Source organism: Pecten maximus, chromosome 2 (genome assembly GCF_902652985.1).
Source record: "Pecten maximus chromosome 2, xPecMax1.1, whole genome shotgun sequence".
NCBI lineage: Eukaryota > Metazoa > Mollusca > Bivalvia > Pectinida > Pectinidae > Pecten > Pecten maximus.
Genome location: NC_047016.1, coordinates 36,827,254 through 36,853,285, shown reverse-complemented (window position 1 = coordinate 36,853,285; position 26,032 = coordinate 36,827,254). Strand labels below are relative to the sequence as shown.

At 35.1% G+C, this 26,032-nt stretch overlaps 1 protein-coding gene across 1 annotated transcript; it reads right to left on the bottom strand.

Annotated features, from left to right (window-relative positions):
- Positions 1-1,825: 1,825 nt before the first annotated feature.
- LOC117321956 lies at positions 1,826-25,324 on the bottom strand. Its single transcript, XM_033876593.1, has 2 exons — positions 25,000-25,324; positions 1,826-2,335 (listed from the first exon to the last, which is right to left on the bottom strand). The coding sequence occupies exon 2, from the start codon at positions 2,333-2,335 to the stop codon at positions 1,922-1,924; it is 414 nt and encodes a 137-aa protein (XP_033732484.1). The 5' UTR covers positions 25,000-25,324; the 3' UTR covers positions 1,826-1,921.
- Between the last annotated feature and the right edge of the window lie 708 nt (positions 25,325-26,032).

The following is a 26,032-nucleotide window of genomic DNA, read 5'->3' as shown; positions in this document are numbered from 1 at the left end:
TCAATAATCGTGCATTAAGCGGTCTCTTGCAGTTCAGCTTCAGTTTATGTAATAGCAATCTTTGATTTTTATTGTTATATGCGTATGAGTATTGTATATGATTTGTGTCAATATTTTTACGATAACCTTGGGATTCTTTCGTGAAATACCTGTATATCAGTTTGTTAAACATGTTAAATTAAGAAAACTATGTTCATTGTGCTATATAAAATATAAGTTTAACTGTCATTGACATCCAATTAAACGATGGTGAACATAGTTGCATAAAGGTTGATGTTTGAAGTTTTTAAAATCAATTTAAATTACGTTCTTTTCATAAATAGTACCTTCAAACGTGATTGAATCTGTTAACAAATCTGATTCCAAAACACTTATTCATTTGGATTTCTTGCACGTGCTGTAAAACCCGTGTACAATCTCAGTGGACTACCAAAATAAACAATATAGTCCGTGAAGGATCCACCTTTAATGCAGCGACCGAATTTTAATTTAACGACCATTCCCAAATCTCACGAGTATTGGTAGAAGGGAGATAACTTTCCACTTCCGGTTGTGAAATTAAGCCACATTAGAATTCACCAAACAACATGCAATGACGATGGGTGTATGACAGGATATATATTATAGTAGTCACACACGAGACATACCGGTGTTTATATCTTGTTATAAACAAAACGGAAGCTAAGAGTTATCTCCCATGCCTAACTTCGCAATATTCGGGGATGGTGTCTAAATAAAACGATGTTATGTTCGCTATATTGAAGGTAGAGCTTAGACTGTTAGTAGGACGTGTACGAGACTGGAATTACTTTCATTACAATTTGCTACTCTTCACAAGATTTATGTTCATGCATAGAGGACATGGCTTTCCCGTTTAAAATTGCTGATATTTTACATGAGTGCGAGGAATGAGTGATCAATTACCAGTATTAGTGTGCTATACGGGTGACATAATTACACATATGTATATGACAGTGAAGTTTTCAATTTATAACATTTTCTCGGAAATGACAATTACCACATTTATATGCTCTTTTAGTTTTTAAACACTTTTTGTAGATATTAACTAAATCGACTGCCTGCTTAGAGATGATCTGTTATAGGTAAATCACATTGATATGGACGACTATTCTAACTAGACCAAATCATTTTATTTTGGATATTGAAAACAATTTCATTCTGTAACAATACACAGTACTATAAAGTTTTGAGATACAAAAGTCAACTGTAAATAATTTTTGTAATTTCTATTTTTTCATTTATCATTTTAATTAATTTATTTATTTATCTATTAAAGGGACATTCCTTCGTTTGAATATAAATGATATAATCATCGTTGGACATAGGTTTTACAATGTATCAATATAAATTGTTTCTGATGTCCGAACGAAGGAATGTCCCTTTAAACTAACATGTATATACCGGTATGAAAGGAAGTTGGTGACATATTGTTAAATAGTGGAATTTTTCATAATTTCTTCCTTTTTTGGAAAGACTATTAAAATGAAATAGATTCCTTTTCTGATTTGTACTCCATTCAAATGTAATATTGTAATGTCATATAAAGTTCGCAAATATGTCTTTTTAAGTATCACGTGTTGGCTTGATTTTTTTCATTTCAAGTCTGTACAGTATCAACTATATCTAAATCCCACTTATATATTAAAGTAGAAAACGGAACATAATTTTGATAAATAAGATGTTTTATTACACAATTCAGTCAGTATAATTTGTTTCACCTCAATGGATATCTTGTGTCACAGGTCTACAACAGTTTATAAAGTCTAAAATATATTATTTTTGTCAAAAATGATAAAGGCCTTGATGATATCATCGATCGTTTAATAAGGAAGTAAGAGCACGGTATTGACGCTTGATGGTTTAAGGACGGTACAGGTCACGTGACTGTCGTCCTGTTCCCCTATTTGCCATAGCGAAAACCTTTCCTTCCCGTGTCTTTCGCACTTGACTTATGCTTGTTACTTGATGACATGCGCATTGAAGCTGGGACATAACCAAGAGGCTGCCAGAAAACCTTTCGCTTTTCCATTGAGCGTTTTACACCATTCATATCGTTGGAGCTGCTCATGTCAGAATCAAAATTATCTCCCTTGTGTTCATCCGCTTCCTCTTCGAATGCGGCTGCGCGGTCCATCAGTCTCTGTATCACTTTCGCGTAGAAGGCCTTCTCCTCCTCTGCTATGACTGTGTCTATAAAGTTACTGACCTCGCTTGACTTCGATAGCCCGAGGGCACCGGGAAGATAGGACCCACTGGTATGTACGACAAAAAAATTGGCAAACACAACCAGCATCAATGATATTCCTTGTGTCATCTGAAAAACAAAAGATTCATGATGACATGATTTTCTGCTGTATTTTATACTTTATTTTTAACTTAAAATTTCACACGACAATCATTTCTATCGACAAATGAAGGAGTTAGATAGAATTAATTCCAAATACTCGAACCATAAATTATACAATGTAGCTCGGTTATTGCTTTGAAGATTTAGCCTCCGATTCGACGTTTGGAATGGTTTTCATTGAGACTCTGACACCAACATATATGGTCAATGTCTAGCCACTTCTGTGGAGGAAAGGTAAAAGATAGGCAAAGCAAGAATAGAATATTATTAAGTTCAACTTTCTTTTCATAGACTATCTAAGATCGTGAATAAATATCGGGCGATTAAGTACGCACAGCGCACGCGTTTATATAGTAGGAGCAGGATGCGCTCATTTAGATTACAGTATTACACCATTAAATATAAAACATTGATGGAAAGTATATAAATATATATTTGTGACGTAGCATAGCGATCATACATTTAGACTTTGTTCGTTGTTTTCCAGTATAAATATTAATGAAACATCGTCTATGTCCATCATTTCTGATGCAGTGTGACATGATATGTATGCTAATATACACTTTAATACTACAGATTCTTCTTGGAGTGCTTCTTATAGTCACACTATTAACTATATCTTGTTAAACTAATCCTCCATATGCAATTTTGGGAGTTATGACTGTAACCCCGATTGCATCCTATCCATTCATGAAGCAAAAACGACAAAGCCAAGAGTCAATATTGAAGAAGCTTCAATGACAATCGCATGCTAACTGTTTTTACAATAATAAGGATGATAAACATTAGAGACTTGATATTAGATATCGTTTGCGGTTACTAGTACCGATCCTGGTCAGGTTAGATTTAATTTAAACATATGTTATTTCATAGTGCCCAACAAGATCGGGCAAAGGTTATTGAAAGCCCAACCCGTGTATATAATTGTTATTCTTAATGAACAAAGTCAAATGTCTTAAACCGCAAAAATTGAAAGTTACACAAAAAAAAGGATTCATCTTTCATTGATCTTTGAATTTATATTGATACATTCTGAGGGCGACAAAACGATTGATCAATCTGGGAAAAGAAACAGCGGAAAACATACTTCTTTCTGGATGGACATTTTTCCACCTCAAAGAATGTCAATGCTGTATATTACATGAGCTCATTATAAAGACTAAAATAGCTTATATACATTTGAATCAATGAAATCATTGCTTCCTTTGTTAGAAGGTTGGGATGACAGACACTATAACAAACTGAACTGAAGACTATAAAACTGGGGTTAATCAAGCTTCAGTGTACTAAAACAAAGAACTGCTGGACAATGACCGTTTTGTGGTATGTTGGTCGTGTATACACCCTAAAGAAACATAAAAGTCCCTACTCAAACGGATTAGATATTATAAACTTCCCATTCTTGCTCGATATTACAACCAATTAATTTCAGCATGGCTGTTCTTAGCCAACCAAACATGTGCTCTTGATTTATGATTATGTCAAATTAACGACTGCCTCCGAACGATATCATATATGATAGTCTTAGGAAACGATATCTAGTCTTTGACTTAGAACTTGACCTCTAATGTGGGAGACTATCATACGTATGGAGATCCAATCAACTAATGACCTTTACATGATGGTAAACACACGGACATAAATGGGTCATGTTGAGGTTCTCGTTGACACGTTTTGGATGAAAAAAGAGAGAAAATATGATATATATAAGAAAGCCGATGTGGCGCAGCGGTATAAGCTGCGGGTATTTCTGGCTAGGCGATTGGGTGCCGTAGATCGTGAGGTCGAGGCCCGGCCAGGGCATGAGTCATAAAGTTGTCTTCCTTCGTCAATTGTGTTACTATACATATATACATGTATATATAATATATCTATCAATGGACTTTTTTCAAATAACCCCCCCCCCATCCCCCCCCCCCCCCCCCCCCACCCCCCCACCCCCCCCCACCCCCCCCACCCCCCAGCTAATGTTATAGATATTATTTTTGGCATGTCTAAAAGATTATACGTATAAATATTCTAAATTCTCGCTAGACTTGTTGGCAATTGATAATTGATGTACGCAAAGCGTTAATTCTGAACCGGAGAATACTTTTAGAAGCGTTTGTATCTTTCTTGATACGATAAAAAGAAACAGTTCATACACATACCTTAATTATTGAATCAATATATGCAAAGTTAATTAGTGCATCAAATGTTACGAAACAACACATGTGAAGCATGTTGACTGTAGCTGTAGCATACCTCGCTTTAGAAGGACTACCCCTACACAAAGGCTTCAATCAACGCTACAGCATGGTATTGACATATTCCGATTAGGGGTAATGAACATGTGGAATGTAGGATCATTAACAACAGACCGGATACAGTGTTACAGATCAAAAGTAGGTACCGATACTTAAAGGAAATGATGATAATCAGATCGTACCAAAGAACAAACAAATATCGATTTCATATCATTGTTATCAGTCAAGAAATAAGGATTTTGTAAATATGCCTGGCATTAAGATCATAAAAAATGAGCCACAAAAAAAATCCCAAGGTCAATGGTTAGGACTTCCATACAAAACATCTTTCCGATTGAATAGGGGAGATTTGTGATGTCTCCTGGAGGCTGAGGTAGGGGGATGTCCCTGAGAGGCAAGGGTAGGTGTGTGATTCCCCTGACATATTCAGGTAGGTGTCTGATGACGTTGATATACAGGAATAGGTTTTTGATTTCCCTTACGACACTGGGGTAGGGGCGGTGTCTATGACATACTGATGTATGAGTGTGATGTCCCTTAGAGACTGGGGTAGGGGCGGTGTCTATTACATACTGATGTATGAGTGTGATGTCCCTTAGAGACTGGGGTAGGGGCGGTGTCATTCTGGGGCAGGAATGTGATGTCGTCCCTGGGACCGATATATGTGTGTGATGGGTCCGATAGACTGCAGAAAACACTTCTAAACAATTAATATATTTGTATTTGTTTATAAATATTTGCTGGATATTAATTTTTGCGCACTTATTTAATGACCGCAAATATAGCGAAATTATATCCTCCGCGAATATTACCAACATTACATTATAGTGAAATATTTATAGCTAATGATATACGGTGATTTTTCCACGTGTTTGGGTTTAATTTTATAAAGGGATTCGGACGAATTGATAGATGTGATACAGACTTGCTTTTTTTTTCGGTAATATACTTTTCCGAACCGCCTCTAGTGACTATTCCAATGGAGACGAGACCTCATTGAGGAGAGATAGAGTGTGCTTGGCCACATATACATCTTTATCATGGGACTCTTAAGATGATTCTTTGACAGCACGTACTTAAACCTAAAATTCACATGTAAATTAGCGACCATTATTGTAAGGAACACGCATAGCTTCTCGGGAAGAAGTAATCCATGACATTCTTTCCGCGTCCGGGAGCGACTTGACATGTTGTGTTTTAGGACACAAAGTGACGGTCTCTGGTGCGGTTTCATTGGCACCAAAGCTACTTAATCACCAGTTACACGCTAGTGTGGCTGTGAGCTTCATCCATTACTGAAACTCTATCCTGGAACTTATGCAAAGTAACACGGGAAGTTAAAGAATAAAACATGTCATAACAGGAAATTATAAGTTATAAAAATATATTTGTTAAATGTTTGCTCTTTAGATCAAACATATTTACACATTATGAGGTAATGGATGAGATAGACATATACATTTTTATATTATTTTTAATATCAATATATATTTACATGATGACGACAACGACTACGGCGGCGACGACGACGACGACGACGACGATGATGATGATGATGATGATGATGATGATGATGATGATGATGATGATGATTCAGTCAATATGATTGCATTTTAAATACGAATAACTAAGATCAAGTAAGAATTTAGTGGTACTTGATTCGTAGAACTTCAACATAATTTACGAGTTCTCGAAGACCACACATATAAACATCTACGTATGGAAACATATTAACCTTATCTTCTCTCCGATATTTACTTTAGATTCGACAGTTGACTGGAATGCTCTAGTACATAGTTACTCTCGGATGCATACTGTTTACCACACTACCATACACTCTCTTTATGGGGGAATTGATTGCATAAAAATCTATCCTCGTCGAGGAAAGTTCACTGACTTCATCATACGAAGATGATTATCAAAATTACAGAATTCCGGTATTATTTCATACTAATTGTACATTGCGTATGGCATTCTCGCCGCCCTCCTTGATGTCTGTATTTGACATCAGGTCTTATGACAATATGTTCTGTATTGAACCATTAACTAAACCTCAAATTACCTTCTGATTAAGTTTAGTTAAGAGGCATACCTGAAGTTACCCAGTGGGTTTATGTACACATCTCATCAATTCGTGCTGTTTCCTATTACATACCAGTGTACGTTATTTTCTTCCATTCCTGACCTTAAATGTTAGTCGCTTGTGTTTTTTTGTTTTTGTTTTAATTATAGATATATATATATATTTGAATTTTAGTAGTTTGCATATTTTCGTTTTTCTATTTTAATTGTTTCTATTTACTCGCTATCAGCAAACTTTATATATATATTTTGTTAAACCTTTCCAATTATTTTATACATGGAACCCATTAAAAAACTAAATTAGAGAGCACAGCTTGACGATAGATTGTTTCTGGATTCAATTATATATCCTAGAATTATTTAAAAATCCCTCAGATAGCTTAACGCCAATATTTAACTGTAGGCGTTAATCCTTTGGTATAGATACAAGTTTGTAGTATGACGATAGATCGACCGTATGTTGTAAGCTTACTGAAACACCAACATCGGTCTTCTGACGGCTGATCTACGAAAAAAAGATTTTACATCACAAACTACCAAGTATTTTATTTAATCTGCAGCAATTCTTAAATAATCAATAGAACCCACAGGGACAGAAAGAAAGATTGCTTACATTTGACATGTTCTGTCAGACTATATTGGATCACTTTTTAACTACTTTCACTTTAAATGTTATATTTTAGAATAGAGGGATAATGTAGAGAAGGTTATAAGCTAAAAATGCATTTTTAACGTACTTAAACATCTCAAAAAGATTAAATGAATCACTACATCCTCATTATGGGAGCAATAACCCAAAACTTAAAACAATCCGTACAAAATGGCATTACTGGGAGCTAAAAGTCATCAGGGTATCCCAGCGCCAGAGGGCGTCGTACTTCCCACAAAAAGAATACGTCATGAGTTGAATAATACAGCCCAGACGAACACAGGAAGCGTTTGTATTTGATGATATATTGCACGTGTGGTGTATGTGATTACTTGTTCAACAGAAATAAAGTCTGGACAACGAATACATTTGTCACGGCAATTCAAAACATACCAAAGTAGTCAGTCTGACACCGCTATACCATGGCACCAAAAGCGTCCACAGGATGCAGACGTTTGACCTTGGAGTGACGTAACACTCTTACTTCCGGTCCAACATAAACAAATGACAAAGTAAACCTATATAGATAACAACTGGCCGCTACATACGACGGGCTCTGAATTCTCATATACCGTAAAAGATAATATTAATTAAAATATGGGTTTATAATTAATTTGGATCAGTCACTAACAAGCAATTTACATAGTATCTTACATTGTATATATAGATGCCATATGATATTTATCAAACGAGTTCAATAATGTGACAATAATATCAATCGATTTTAATGAATTCGATATGACATTTTCACAAGTGTTATAATCTGTTTGTCATCTAACCTGGATATAACATATTGATGTAATTTCTATATAAGACATGCGAATAACTCGGACCTTAATGCTCCTTTACAGAAACGATCGAACAACAGCAGATGTTAATGGTGACGTCCTAAAGAATAACGAATTATGACGTCATGCGCAAAAGGGTTATTACATGTGCATATTGCGATATCTATGAGAGGGCGATATCACATGGTAAAACGTTATATGTGATACAAGTTGTGTTTAATGTTATTTTATGCAAATCTAAGATAAACATCGATATTTTCTTAACAGATCTTTAATGCTGAATGCATAGTTGTTTAGATAGCATTAGTAGATATGTATTAAACAAGCACCATGGGTATTTAAAACTAATGGCATTTCAAGTGTGTAAGTACGTTTTGCTACCGTTCATTTACCTAAATCTTTTGAAGTTGTCGCATTGTTGTGTTTTTATTGACATACGGCTTTATTAACGATGCGATGTCAAAGACACTGCATTTAAATCGCTTCGTCTGACGTTGGTGGAAAAACAAACTGCCGTGATATTCGCATCAAGACAAGATTATTGCTTTAGTTTTAGACTCGCAATATAAAATGTGTTATTAATCTGATGAGGACAATAGTATGCTTTTATCGTTAATTCCTCGGAAAGTTCATACTTGCAAAATCCAGCGTTTAAAGCGAGTTCCACGCTGCCCTCGGCCCATATCGAAATGAACATATTTTCATACATTGTACTTAACTTTTGTTAAAATCATTTTCGTGTATATCATGGTTTAAGCGGAACGAATCCCTTATTTATGTCCGTACGATCAATCCTTCACTTCAGGCCATTTGGCTGTGGACAAGAAAACCTAGCATTGGTGCATGCAAATACCGTATATGTCCAAGTGAATTATTTAAATATCCCTTTAATATAACGATGTCTGATATTCCATGGCCAAGTGTGCAACGCTACCGGTGTTTGACTTTCTATATGAGGTCATTTATAACGTCACATGTCCATCAAACTTAACAAAATACCCAAATCACTGGTCGGGTGCGAGAGGGCGATCATCTCGTTTGTCAGTCAGGAATGCGCGTTAGAACTGGCATCTATTAAATAACATGTATCACCGGATCAGATAAGCCGGCTCAATATTGGATTTGATATAAAGTACTATAAATCTATTTCAGTTCAATTCATTTCATCTTCTTTCTCAGTTATATAATGAGAAACGGATGACGGAAAACAAGTTTGTCAATTTCGAAAAACCTTGCATGCACATCAACTTGCACACACGAACTTTACGATATGTATTGCTAGGACGTATGGAAACAATTTAAGACAATACTTGCAGAACATTGATTTGCAACTATCCATTTAAAGTAGAAACAGAATCTGGCAATACTCGTGATTTTAACGGTCCATATCTATTGTAAAATTGCAGGTTATTAGAATTTCCTTTCTTTTTTTTCTCTCTTTTTTTTTTTTTTTTTTTTGCAATTGAGAATTTGTTCAAAAGACAAATTATGACAATACTACACTTTGTGTTTATAATAAACATTTATCTACTCTATACCAACCACCATTGCTCAACAGCAAACAAAATTATACATTTGATCATACGATATATTTATAAGATATGAATAAAAATAAGATACAAATCAGTTCTGTATCTACAAAAAATCCTAAGTCCATATTATGTTTGAAAGAAGATCAACATGTCTCAAACATATTGAAATTGAAAAGAAAAAAAACATGCTTAAATACTGTATCTGCAAATCACCGACGAGCCAGGTAACACAGCTTACAGATAGATATAGACTTTTTTCGTCAACAGTTTGGCATAAGTAATCATGACAATGAGAAGCCCATAACATAACAAAGAATTATGTGTGTGAACATTTTGACAGTTTTGAGTTATACTGTATATGTCAATGATTGATTTCCTTAAATCAATTACTTTGAGATTGTGAGTATATGTATATACATTATCTATAGTGATGCCCTGGGTATTCTTATTAGACGTATACCATTGTTTGTATATATCTCTTTTCTAGTTTTTACTCATCCCTTTAATCTCCTTTCAACATTAAGAAGTATTGATCAATTTCAGATTGTCTAACAAATGGGCAGTGCTACATAAAATGCTTTCCTACCTTTCTGCCATGAAAGCTATTTCGATTTAATGTGATTAAATTAATGGGATCCTGAAAAAAATACTATACACCTATCTATTTTGTTAACTTGGTATTGTGTAGCAACATTGACCTAAAGTAAGATGAATGTTCTATCTTATTGTAAAACACATCGCCATTCAAACGTTGACAGTGACTTATAGATAACAATAAAAAAGCCATCGCACAAATTGTATATTTTCCTATTGTTCATTTTAAAATTAATTGCATGTGATGAATAACAATTTTACCGGGATTGTTTATAGTCCGAATACATAACCAATTACGATAATTACCAATCAAGATATTGGCATTCTATTCACTAACCCTTATAAAACCAATGTACCGAACAATGAACGACCTTTAGTTTTATGTACCTATCAGGGGAGACACCATCTTACTCTAATCCGCTGGTAGACGAAGAAGACCCCGATAATTATTGTTTTAAAGACACCAGTAACGCTCCAAATGGGGCTCTGGCGTCCATTACTGGAATTAAATGCAAATCGTGTTTTCTATAAACAATGAATTAGGGTCAGTCACACTAATTCATTCAAACCGGACAACAGTGACATGGAGAGTGAATTTGAGACAAGCTTTTTATGTTGTGTTCCTTGGTATGCGTGCCGGAAATTGCACGTAAATTCTAAATAGCAAACCCATGATAAGATTATCATGTCCGTCACTCGTTTTAGACAACCCGCCATGATGTATCGCTTAGAAGTTCCTAATGTGTGTATAAGAAGAACAATCAGGTTTTTACACCATTGGAATATACCATCGATAAAGCATTAGAACGCACCACCAATAGTTTATAATATCATACAAAACTTTGGCCAAGATGGCGCTGTCAAGTGGACGTGGAGTAACGTCACACAGGGATGACGTCATGAATTATGTTACTGATTCCCGCACATTTTGACAATATTGATTTTTCCAATGTTTTTTAATTGCATTAAAAAGAAAGTTGAATGTTTTCCCGTTTAATATAACATATATTTCACTCGTATGACAGAATATTTCGATATTCTGTCATACTCGTGAAATATATGTTACATTAAACGGGAAACCATTCAATATCCTCTATATATACGTAAGAAAAACGGCAAAAATACATATTTGATTTAGCCGATCTGAGAACCTGCTGAAAGATAATCCAACAGTCTTAACGGGAACTTTGATCGAAGCTTAATGCAAACTGATTTTTTTTAATATCGGTACTAATTCCAACAGTTGACTACATGGACTACAGAGACATATATTTGAAGTATAATACGAAAATTGAAACTTAGGCTTCATCCTATATCTCCCTCTAGTATAATAGATTAGTAATCTAGCACCCCGTAACCTCACTCTACGCCCACCGACAGTTATCAGTCCTAACACAAACGTAGAACAACAGTGCACCAAATGACACCCAACCACTTTTAGTGACGTGCATATGACGTGTTAGTTTTGGTGTGACGTCATACGGTTTTTCTACATATGTCGATGACGAAATCCTATTGTGAACAAATGGGAATTAAGTAACTTCCTGTAATTATACCTAATTGCATTTGGTAGATATGCACACACTTCATATCAGAAAACTTGCATTTTACACAGGTTGGATACATGAGGTTGTTCGCCTGTATTCCAAATATAAAACGTCATACTTACGCAAGAGTTTTGGGTACAGAATTTTTGTGTTTCTGTATTGGGTCACTAAAACAAATTTGTATTGAGTTAATCTTACTTTGGGGTAGGAAGACAAGCTATATCAAATAATTGTGTATTATTCATGTATATAATACTTGGTAAACTTCAAGAAAAACCCAAATTTTACAAACACAATAATTCATCCGTTTTAGCATACTAAAATTAAAACAAGTCAATTAGTTGTTTAACATGCACAAACAAGTAGGTTGAAGAGAATATGCCTCTATCCCACCTGCGTTGTCGTAATTATGACGTCAGAAAAAAAGTTAAACATAAACGTCATACTTACGCTGTCAGATATAGTATGGGAACAAAACCGTTAAAAATCATGATATTTCCATTTGCTCTTCATTTCCATGATATAACACTACATATCGAAACAGAAAAATAGTATATCACGATCATTACACAATTCACATTGATGTAGTTACATGAAGAGTATGTCTATGCAGTCTTGACCGAATAACGTCATTTGTACGACATCACTATATTCAGTGAATTTTTGCTGTGAAAACCCCAATTGACCACTGTAACCCACATCAAGTTATATAGTTATGTTATGTAAATTATGAACATGCTCAAATATGATATGTGCTATAGCTTGCAAAATATAGGGAAAACAGGAATTTGTTTGCCATCCTGTGGGAATTATTGGACAATGAACTTCCAACGAAGACAGCTAAGTGTTTAATTTAATGCTTATTGGTGACAATTATAGTTACCATGGGAATCAGTGTGGGTGTAGTTGGGACGTCATAGAAAATACACATTGGTTCATCTTTGGTGCAGAATAAGGGTCATCCCCACGCATTTACACAACGGACAGAAAACCACCAGTTTTTGGATAGTTTCTTGACAGTCTGTCTCGAGACATACACCTTCAAAGGAGATTCCTGATTGAGTATCTCTCTGGACATTCAAAAATCTCCACTAAAATATTCCTATTTCCTTCCCTCAAACCAAATAAGTATTATATGAAAGCTCCATCAAAACGAAGTGTTTCTGTGAAGTGTGGGAAAATGATAAGATCTTTTTCTTAGCTTGATGACATGAAAGTGTAATCCCCACCCAAGGGAGACATATAGACCAAGGCTATGTTGTTTATCAAACTTCTTTTTCTTCAAAATTACTAAACAAAGAGACACGTGTGAGCAATTAAAATTGATGATGGTTACATTTTGCCTCTATTGAACAAATGCACTTTAAATATTATATAATCTTGAAGGCGTTTCAAAATGTCAACATGTCCCACTTGGTACGGTAGAAGCGATATCTACTAAAGTAATCGTGGTTACCTTTAGCCTCTTAATGTAAGTTTTTTTTAATGTTTATGCTTGTTACAGACGTTGGGATTTTCTGTTGATCACGTCGAAAGATCGAGTGAGTGTTATACGTTTGGGGAAGGACTGACCTGTACGTATCATTCACATGACCAGACGTATTGGGCAATCAATTAAGTTGAAAATTAGGATGTGAAAACAGCTGGGTATGCATAATTGTTGTTTTTTCTGCCAGTCTTGGTTTATTCGTAGTTATCCGGTTCTGTCAAAGGTGTCGTTCCTGCTGGTGCTATCATTCCTTTTAAATGTCAGTCGACATATAATTGTCTGTCTGATAGCTATACCGGACAGCGCTAATTGTCTCTGATGGACAATATAAACAAAGTGTAGTTATTTACACTTTTTGTAAACGAAGACCAATTGTGAAACAAAAAGTGTGTGTAAATTGCTTCGGGGGAACATCGAAATTGCATTACGACCCCAAAATATAAATACATCTATTGACACAAAGATGACAAAATGGCATCGTTTCTCAATGTCCCTCCAGCTATGGAAAGTCAGTAAATGTCTGTAAATACAGACCAATCATCTCTATGTCACTGTCTGCCCTGGGTGTCTGTCTCTGTTTCACTTATGCCATTTACATACACACTTCTAATAGATATAGCGCCCTTTCACACTCTTCAGCCATCTGTCCATCAACGTGAGAAGATGGCTAGCACAGTTGGAGTGTCTTTGCTATCTCTACTATTGGTCGTCATCATTCCGTTGCCAGAGGAGGTAAATTACCGTATAATGTACGAGCGAGTCGTATTAATTTGAATCGCTGATGTTCCATTTGCACTTAATTGTCCTTATTACTTCTTTCACTGTTTCATTTTTTTATGACGTACTAATCTGATAGCGTATACTTGTGATAGAAGTTTTCGCAGGTTAAATGACTGGCATCAAGTTGCAATTGCAATTCAATTTCAAAACAGAAAACACTACGTGCTAAATTATGTCAAATGGCAATTTGCTCACACTTTTTACTTGTTTTTATGTAGAAAAAAATTAATCACCGCAAGAGTTTTGGGTACAGAATTTTTGAGTTTCTGTATTAGGTCACTAAAACAAATTTGTATTGAGTTAATCTTACTTTGGGGTAGGAAGACAAGCTATATCAAATAATTGTTTGTTATTCATGTATATAATACTGGGTAAACTTCAAGAAAAACCCAAATTTTACAAACACAATAATTCATCCGTTTGAGCATATGCTATAAGTCATACTTAAATTAAAACAAGTCAATTAATTGTTTAACATGCACGAACAAGTAGGTTGAAGAGAATATGCCTCTATCTCACCTGCGTTGTAATTATGACGTCAGAAAAAAAGTTAAAGAACAAATCTAATGAGAATAAAATCAAATCAGGGACATTGTATTGACCTAAATATTTCTTATTCAATTAAAACACCGAAACGATGGGACATTTAAGAAATATTAAGCATTGTTAGTTTTATGCAGCTCAATGTTTTTCAAGTATTCCTCACGAGTCTTAGAAAGACCGAACAACTGCATGATGCCATTAGATTCATTATTTAGCTTCTCGGTATCCCACATCCATTTTGTATTCAAAGGTGCTAATATTTCCATGTGTATCATACAATCCTTTGATGTTGCTGATGGAAGACATTGCAGGTATACTTTGGTCACCGAAGTTGCCGTAACCTGAATGCCATATTTTAGTTTATATGTATAGTGACACGGTTTGGAATATACACAGCTACAGGACGTTCTTTTTAAATCCCACATGGAGAACTGTGAAATTTACTGCATCTTTGGGCTAAAGATGGGCTAAAGATGCTCCCCATCTAGGTTCTGATACTGCGTTGGACTTATGTTTAGTTTCCTCGGACACCTCAAAGATATGAACACCTAAGACCCAGAATTTGTGTCTAGTATAAAGTAAAACTACTGCTTGAACATCGTAAACATTTAAAAGTATCTGATTATAGAAAGATGATGTTCGAGGTTAACATTGGGTTAATATTTTTTTTTGCGATAGACTGTACCAGTTACCAAGTGAAATGCGTAAACTTTAATTCAGTTATTTTTGCACAAACTATAAACTGCTAAATAATAACTACTCTTGTCAAAACCAAACAACATTTATTGTTTTACATATAAAAATGTTTTTGTTCTCTCTATCACAAGATCAAAGCCAAAAAATAGCATCGTTGCATCTGTTCCCGCTAATTGAGTTTTGACTAATTAGATTAAATGAAAGCAATAAAAATACATCTAGTAATATTGTAAAGTATAATTACGGCTCTTTGACGCCGCCTGAAATCTCCCTTTTTTATATTCATTGATTTTAATCTAGTTTCACTGTTGCTTGGTACACTATTATGACACATAAAGTCTTATTTTTTTTTGATAAATCGATGACACTTTTTCCACAAACCCCTAAAACTATATTTCATTGATGGCTCCAACCCACGGGAACCTTACCAAAGAGTTGGCTTTATATGATAACACTTTATTTCTCGTCATGTCGGAATTCTTTGTTGTTTTTATATTAATATTACGGCTATGAAACCTTTAACGTCAAGGAAATACATTTATCAAATTATTGATCCTGTCAAATGGAATGCAGCTTTTTATATTAATAAGTAAAATTATTTTGTGTATATAGTACAACTGGTCCTATCTAGCAAATGTAGCTTGGGTCAATGATTCACATACACAACGAGAATCAGAGCAGAAGAGAAAACAAACGAATGGGCATATAATGATGCTAGTACAGTGCAAAATGTCTACCGGGACACTGCGAATATTAAGTGTTTTGAGACAAAGGAACTGTTACAATTAGACAACTATACTTAATTAAGTACATTGCACTTATGTATATCTTCTAAAGTAATAAAACTGCCTCAAATTGGCTACATACATCCTAGATTATCAAATGATGATCAAAGTGCCATTATTGATGAAATGATTTTTGATATTCGAATATAAATTTTATCATAAATGGACTTTCAAAAATATCTAAACCAGGAATTATTATTTACCAAGTGTTTCTCTAAGTGTGACAGATGAGAAATTTAGTACACAAATATTGCGCTGTGCGCTATAGAATGTAGTTAATACGGTTTGTACTCTCCTCAATCACATCTATTAAACAATCTCGCTAGGCACAGCGGCAGGTGCAGTGCAAACGACGCTCCGTGAATCATTTTCGTAATCTAAATCCATATCTCAACTCTTTTTTTCAAAATGTACTTTAGTGATGCGTTCTAAAACAATAAGAATTAATGAAGAAACACATAATTTTGCTTTCTTACAAGAAAACAAACTTCATCATTTATTTCGACTAATCCAAATTTTACAGTTGACCGATTTGGATGTAAAAGGCAAAAAATTTACCTGTCCCGTCCACTTTAAAACGCCTCGGTGATCTTACAATCGCCCAACGTAGCAAAATATATGAATAAAAACGCATGATGTTTCTATTTCTTCTGTGATATTTTTTTTTTTCAATTTTTTGACGATCACTTAATCATTATCAAATAATTAATACAAATTAGTCATTTCTCAAGAAATGTATTTAGGAGTATTATCACAGTAACAAACTGATATGGTTTGATTGAGGAAATCGGGTAAGGAAAAATGGTCAATGATAAGATAGATAGTCAGAGGCAACGTAATTAAAGTAATCTCCGATGGGGTAAGGTTTATGTGAGGTGTTTGGTCATCTGGGTATTATTATTAAAGTTGTTGCCGTCAGAAACATTGTCGAGATATGAGATAACCCTTAAAACCATGTATTAAATTGATTGGGGGCGGGGGAGGGATGGGGCGCGGTGGCTGAGTGGTTAAGGTGTACCGACACTTTAACACTAGCCCTCCACCACTGGGTTGCGAGTTCGAAACGTACATGGGGCAGTTGCCAGGTACTGACCGTCGGCCGGTGGTTTTTCTCCGGGTAATCCGGCTTTCCTCCACCTCCAAAACCTGGCACGTCTTTAAATGACCCTGGCTGTTAATAGGACGTTAAACAAAAACAAACCAAACAAACCAAAGATTGACAGGGACATAAAATGTTCCGTGTGTTAACTGGAAGCAATAATGAAGAGGAATTAATTCTGCTGTGGCCTAAATGCTCCTCAAAACACCAATCTTGACTATAGTGTGACCATGATTAAGCACCTTCATGAGTTAATGATGCCTGAAAACTTCTGTGACATCATATCATTGATGTGTTATTCAGCGACAGACTGCACAACATTAAAACAGGCTAGGCCTGAGCACCTTTATATTAAACTAAAAGCAACTGTTTTGTTATTCAAAGGAAGTATTCTTACCATTACAGTCCGCATATTTTTGACAAAACCCCAAACACGGTATAACAGTTTAGGTCTTTGACGGGCGACATTTGGAAACTAAACGATTTAGAAATACACAAAACCACAATATTTGTGTCTGGTTTATGGCAGAGATAGCAACATGAATAGCGCATGCATGTTCTGGGATTCAGTTTCATGTAAATCGAGCCACGATTGTTGTAGTAATTTTAGGGTTCCCGGCAATAAACTGCACAATAATGCATTCAAGGCAGATATTTAGATAACTTGTTTTACATTAGAGATTAAACACCTTAGGTACTGCCATATGACGTTTATCTACGGTAAAACGGATTACCATTTCTTGTTCAACAGCATTCGAGCCTCGTACTTCCGCAGTAAAATCTTATCATCACGATATAACGACTAGCTAGTTCGCTGATGTAAATTTTAACACTCGCTTACGACAGTTTCTATATATACATAACAATTAGAACACGTGATCTGTGTTATTATCCAAAAATGCAACAACGTTAGACTTTAAAAAATATATAACACAAGAGATAGCTGACTACGTAATGTGCTTTTAGTGAACGTCATTCCCAACGGTAAATGTACCTGAGCATAATCAATTGATCAAAAGTCAATAAATGTGTGAGGGCGTTGAGGGAAAATGGCGTCTTAATGTGGCGCTTTTGTTTGGGGAGCGAGTCCAATTTCTTTAACAATGTCAGATGAGTGCTTTAGATAGAATAAATATATAACCTAATATAAAATAACTGAGTAGTTCTGGTAGGGAAGTGTAATGCTGTCACTATAAATCTGATTTATCCCAGAATTAAGTCATCATTTTAAAAGCTCCAGATATAAATGTAGGTGCTCAAAACTTCGCTCTGGTTATTGTCTGATATATTGTTCATTACAATAGTATATCACTGATACGAAAATGGTCGTAAAATTGACCTAAACGTGTGCATTTGCAAACAAAAATGTGAAAATGTAGTATATTACTTTTTTTATTACAGACCAAATGAACGGGACAATTAAACGGGCTTTCCTTCGTTTGATAAAGTTAAGGTCGTCAAAATTGAACTTACTGGAAAACATGTATTTTTTCCAAGTAGCAAAAGTTATAATATTTATATTGATAGGGCGGTTTAACTCTCAAGATCAACCAAATTTCTTCGAGTATTAAGTCCTGAAAAGCCTTAATTCGACACGAAGTATCACTAATTACTGCGAAGACATACGGTATTTGTGTACGATACGCCTTTTTCCTTTACATTTCGGCGTTAATTTCATTATTTGTAGGCTCAAATACTCGCATAAACATCGTTCGAACATACATTTCATCAGTAGAAAATTGTGCATGTTTCTGATGTCCGAACGAAGGAATGCCCCTTGAAGCAGTGATTAATGATAATTAATTGAAATTTTGAGATAGGAACTTGAAATTTTAAAAAGATTAACTCGAAATTTCAAAATAGGAACTCAAAATTTTGATAAAAGAACTCAAAATCTGAAGATGATAACTAATAAACCAATACTAGTATCAATAAAGTTTGAGGAGAAAAATGGAATTGGAAAGTCGATACAATGATTTGAACTTTGAACTATGAAATCATACGTTGTAAGCAAAATGCTTCGGAATGTAGTTTCAGTATGTTGCACAATGTGCTTTTACCACATTCTAGGCAATCTTGTTCCAAAAGACTAGACAAAAGAAATAACAATATCAAGTACACAAAGAAGGCCCCTTGGTAGTTGCATTCATGCTATACCTGCTTTCTATCCGTTATTCGTGGTAATCAGAACACCGATTTACAGACCATACTGGGAGAACGTAGAGCGTTTTTAATCCATAGATTATCGTTAAGTAGAGCACATCATCCAGATTATCAGATTAGCAAGAATTTCTTTTTGAAAAGTGTTTCTTGTTCTGCTGTAATTAGAAGTGATGGAATTTAATTGCCGCCCGAAATAGGCAATGCAGTTAAGCATAGAATAGACCTAATTACGTTTGTCCTGACATCATGATAAGTTTTATGGCATAGTTAACCATTCCGCTGAATTAAGAGAAATCCTCGCTGCCATAAAGTCGTGCCAATGCCATTCGCGGTCAATGAGTGAAATCCCTGGACGACAGGAACACTAGCACATTTTCAATAGCACGGGCGATATCAGAGTAAAAACCATTTCTTATGACCATGTAAGGGTTGAACGCAATCTAATAAACGCTTATTTCCATTTGGAATCAAACCATTATAGAACAATGAGAATGTCAAGTTCGTCCTTCTGAGACAATTATTGAATACGTAATTTTTTTATTTAAACGTGTTGATCGTCCATCTAAATGTAAACCCATATACCGTTCATACTAAACTTTCTTGACTTAGCCAATGTCAGTAATACATTACTTACTTCAAAGTAATGACTATACATATTAAACACCATATTCATTCAACCCGTCATCATATATTCACAAACAAACGATCTTCTTTAGACCATTCAAATATCATCCATATACATATTTTAAATGATAGGTGATTTGAAATTATGAATTAAATGTAATTTCCATATTTTCCTCTATTCGTTTTACAATACCGGTAAACGACTGGAAACATTACAGCAACCTTAACAGCAAAGGTAACACGAAAGGGAAAACTAACAGCTAAACTGTTCCGAAAAGTAAAGGATACATACAATTCTATTTCAAGTATACATGTAAGAAAAAAAGTTTATATAAAAAGTGTTATAAGCTAGCAATTCCATCATCACGTGCCAGAAAATATTTCAGAGACAAGCTAAAACCATTCTTGGGGAATGTTTTATGTTGCTTAATCAAAACGTTAGTAATATCTCATTATTTAAATCTTAACATTCAAAAAATGTTTAACAAATATTCTGGGTGGTCGGGTGGCACGGAGAAACACACTTGCCTTTCACCTAAATGGCAGGTATGAGGTCACCTGCCCGACCAGTGGGGTTTCCCCGGGTTCTCCGGTTTTCTCCCAACGTAAGACCTCACGCGCGCTTCAATCCGGCCCAACACGCGCGATTAATATACGTTAATATAACTGGTTTCGCTATCGTTGTAAACTAAATAAAGTTTACAATTAATATTCATTCTGAACGTACTAGACACATATAACACCTTTATATCTGAATGGTTTTCTGTAATGTCTTTTAAAAGAAACTTTACGAAATGCGATCATTTACATTACAAAATTTGCTTTTAGGGGATAGGGGAAATACGTAGATATACAATCAAACGATCCGACAAATATGTGAAAGAGAGTCTAACGTTATGTCAATATATTTATTTTGTCTGTCAGGTTTCTGTCCCAAAATTTTCATGATTACAGTCAAGAGACTTCGACAAATAAATATAGATATTTCTGTCTATATGTTTTTACAAAACGTATACCATATACGTAATACTAGACCTAGTGAACTAACACCATTTTTGGAATTTACATGCGCTAGCTAAGACTTAACATTGACGATATTTTACTTACATGTTTATGGCGTCAAAATGTATCTTTTATTCGACTGAGTGGTATTTTCGTACATGATATTGCAATGTCTAAAATGCAGTGTGTAAGCTGTAGCGCCGAAGGGTAGCTCCAGCTATATGCGCTCCGGGTACATAAGTGAGAGCTCTATGCGCCCCATGGACATGAGTAAGAGCTATATGCGCCCGGGGTGTTGAGTGAGAAAGATGACTGGTAGGGATGGCCCGATAAGAACCGAGTATAATTTAAAAATATAAGAAATGACATGATATCAGGATTTAATTAGTTCAAGGGCATTCTTATCATTGGTCTTCAATGATGTTTGTTCGGGAATTTTCTTCTTTAGAAATGGGACACTGAAGAGACCAAGATCCATCGTGGCTATCATTGAAACACTTGGATATCGTTAAATTGTCTGTCTTCTTTTCTTTGTTCTGCGCATTAGTTCACTGTAAACCCTGTCATGGTATTGCCCCTAGCTGTTGTGATGAATTAAACTCCAAACAAACAGAAACGAAGATCGTATTTATTTGAATTTATCTATTTATTTACTGGCTCGTTTTAACGAGATTTGATTCTGCAGAGACAAAGGCATCCTTATTGATTGTGGTGTCGTCTTTCTTCAACTCACGTGCTAACATTAATTCAGTATATAACCATTGTCTTGCTGCTGAAGTACTTACTGACTTATCCAGACAAGGAAACATCACATCATTCACATTGATTTAGTACTAAACATTGGAATAAAACGTAAAAGGACTTACTGTTGTCTGCACTGATACCAGGTATCTAATGAATATTTCACAGACACAGTTTATAAGGATCAAGATAAGCGGCGTTTGTCAAACACACGAGAATTGACAGACAAGGCCAATAGGTTCATTGATATACCACTCCCTGTGTTTTTATGGTGAGTTCGGATTTAAATGATGTATTTTTAGTCTTGGATTCGATCGTTTTGAACTAATTCTGCAGTGTAGTTTCTCTGTTTACATATAACATGATATCAGGATAAGGCGCGTTTACAAGGGAATACAAGACAAAACAAGAGGGGGCACATGAAGGGACGATATGGGAAATACGGACATGATAACAGGGCACAAAGGGGATAGCACAGGGAATTAGGACATGATAACAGGGCACAAAGGGGATAGCAAAGGAAATTAGGACATGATAACAGGGGACGTGGAGGATAGCAAAGGAAATTAGGACATGATAACCGGGGACACAGGGGATAGCAAAGGAAATTAGGACATGATAACAGGGGACGTGGAGGATAGCACAGGAAATTAGGACATGATACCAGGGGACAGGGGAGATAGCACAGGAAATTAGGACATGATAATAGGGGACGGGGGGATATAGCACAGGAAATTAGGACATGATACCAGGGGACGGGGGGATAGCACAGGAAATTAGGATATAATACCAGGGGACAGGGGAGATAGCACAGGAAATTAGGACATGATAATAGGGGACGGGGGGATATAGCAAAGGGAATTAGGACATGATACCAGGGGACAGGGGAGATAGCACAGGAAATTAGGACATGCTAATAGGGGACAGGGGATAGCAAAGGAAATTAGGACATGATAACAGGGGACAGGGGGATAGCACAGGAAATTAGGACATAACAGTGGACAGGGAGAATAAAACAGGAAATTAGGTTATAACAGGGGACAGGGGGATAGCACAGGAAATTAGGACATGATACCAGGGGACAGGGGAGAGGATAACAAGGGAACACAGGATATGATTACAGGGAAAGATGGGACATGATGACAGAGAAAGATGAGACATGATGACAGAGAAAGATGGGACATGATGACAGAGAAAGATGAGACATGATGACAGAGAAAGATGAGACATGATGACAGAGAAAGATGAGACATGATGACAGAGAAAGATGGGACATGATGACAGAGAAAGATGAGACATGATGACAGAGAAAGATGAGACATGATGACAGAGAAAGATGAGACATGATGACAGAGAAAGATGAGACATGATGACAGAGAAAGATGGGACATGATGACAGAGAAAGATGAGACATGATGACAGAGAAAGATGGGACATGATTATAGAGAAAGATGGGACATGATGACAGAGAAAGATGAGACATGATGACAAAGAAAGATGAGACATGATGGCAGAGAAAGATGGGACATGATGACAGAGAAATATGAGGCATGATGACAGAGAAAGATGAGGCATGATGACAGAGCAAGATGAAAATATAGGGAATGATGACAGGGAAACACATGTCTTGATAACAGAAAACGATGGAGCATGATAGCAGGGAAAGATGTGACATGATGACAGAGGAATACAGAAATGTCTAAATAAAAATATTGATATATATGTTTGAAAATTATTCAGGATTCAATTATAAGATAAAACATAAATTATTATCATTTAATCAACAATTTAAGGAAATCATCTAATTAAGAAGACTATTTTAATTAAATGAACTATTCAAATGCTTGTTAATGGGAAGACTTTGGCAGGTTAGAATGAATCTACGCGCGAATTAATTGAAATCAGAAAGATTAATATCTTTTTATTGTTAAACGTTATTTTCATCTGGTGTGAAGTCTCACGCAAAATTAAAACAATATTGTTTTAGGGTTGTACGATTGATTACAAGATTGGCATAACAGTATTATGTGTACGATTAGCTATGACTTCGTGCCAGGCTTGCATCCTTTAGAACTCCAGTAACAGAAATTAACACATTGGCTTGGTTTAATTTCATTAGGAAGCGTTTAATTACTAATCATTAATAACAGATAAAAATATCTGCATTAAGAACAGAGAATCCGGTTTTTAACCCTAATCATTGATTTTATTTTAAGTTTGTGAATCAACGTGTACAATTACTTAAATCATGAGATGGTGAAACGAAAGAGACACGTAAAAACATTTAAAGCGTGAGCTTGAGAACTTCGCAAATTTAAATCTTGGTTTTTCGGTGAATGTTTTTGCATTCACCGATCTCATTGCTGCATAATATCACACTTTCTATCCGTGACCATCATCGTTACAACAAGAACATCCTACAATCTTTCTCTAAGATTGAGCATGATATCAAAGAAACCAATTACATGTCCATGTTCATGCATCAATATTGATAACGTAAATACTATCAAATATCGTATGTTCATCGAGTGCAAACATCCTAACATAGAAAGATAATGATTTTTATTTTAAGGTATAACTAGTATTTGCTTGTTTCTTTCTAGTATTTGAACTTTGCAGAAATAGATTACAGGGTCAATGCCCTTCCTCCATAGTCAAATATCAAGTTTTTTTTATAGTGATTGCCTAATTTTTCAGGATTTCCGAACCTTTTTTCGTTGGCAAATTGGGACATTCATGATAGATAGATAGTTAGATACCAACTATGCACCACCACATGAAAAAAAAGACTCATGAGAAAGTTAAGCTGTCCCTTGATCGCTAAAAATTGCGCAATTATAATCCGTATTACTTGAAATATCCAAAACTTTAGTCGTCATACATATTGAAATCAGTATCGCGAGGAAAAGGTATATTGTCTGAAATTGTTTCAACAAATTAACAGCAGCTCATTTTTCATTAAAACAAAGTAAAGGTAGAACATATCATCATAGAAAAGATAAAAACAGAAAATTGAAGTAAATTTCACAATAAACTTTCAACTACATCCTTCATGTTGCCTATAAAATCAAACTGAAAATAATAAAAAAGTAAAATTTAAGCGCAATTAAATTCAAATGCTTGATTGATGTCGTTAGTTAAAATTAAATATATTTTAGTTCAGTTCAACACGATTTTACATATTTAATCTAGTTGTACAGTTCGAATTAAAAACTCTAACCTTTTTAATTGTATCTATAGTAAAAGTTATTTAAATAAATCATTCACTTACCTTTATAAAGTTAAGAGTAATAATAACCACAATTTCTTTAAAGTGAGTCCTTCTTCAGAGAAACGATCCTTAAGTAATTGTCTTTCAAGAGTCCAGCTAGCTGGCGATGGGTCCCTGTTGAATCTTACGTCTCATTTCAATGCCTGTTTCTCAGATGGTAGCTTAATGTATAAGTCGTACGAAGCTAGTCGGCAACTCCCGTAGTTTTATACCGCGTCCGGAAGGCGTAAGGATATATCTTCTCCGTAAAAAGGCACCCTGTGACGTTGTGATGTTACCGACAACATCTGATTTCCGTCCTTACCAAGCATGCATTGCTAATACTGTGTAGTGATATCTCCGCCTCTCAGGGAGTATATTGATCGAACAACAAATTCTATGCAAACTCCGTTAATAACACGAAACATAATAGTCTTACATTATGCATGACATTTGTAAAACTTATTTAAATTAGACGGAAAACAATTAAGCAGGATTTTATGAGTTGTTTGACGTAGAATGTAATTTAAAGTTGTGATGTCCATTGTCCAAACAAATGGATCAACTGTCCAGCGAAATGAAGGAACCTTTTCAAAAGTTAAATCCCCGAATATTGCCACTTATTTTACTTATTGTATATTTTTGGTAAATCAACACCGTCATTTTCGTATAAAAATAATAATAATTTTAAAACAAAAACAAAAAAACAAAAAATAGATTTCATATCAATCTTTCTATTTATGATTATGTTAAGTATAACATATATTTGTGCAATATGGGATTAAACAATTTATTTATTTTTCTTTGAGATACTTATGTTCGTAATGAATCACAAAGCTTGAAGAACAAACACCATAGCTCATAGCAATAATTCTTATCCAAGTAGCGATGAATTTGACAGCAAAGAAACATTTCTAACCGAAAATTTGTATTGGCTTAAAATTTTCATTCTCCGGAAACAGTATGAGTTTACTGAGGTTATAAACGAAATCGGCACGACTTATCCGGAAAAAACACGACGTCGTGTTGCATATACCTATATCTTAACATTTTA

What these genes read in the sequence shown, in the direction of transcription:
- LOC117321956 (XM_033876593.1), bottom strand. Translation starts at nt 2,335, where the DNA reads ATGACACAAGGAATATCATTGATGCTGGTTGTGTTTGCCAATTTTTTT.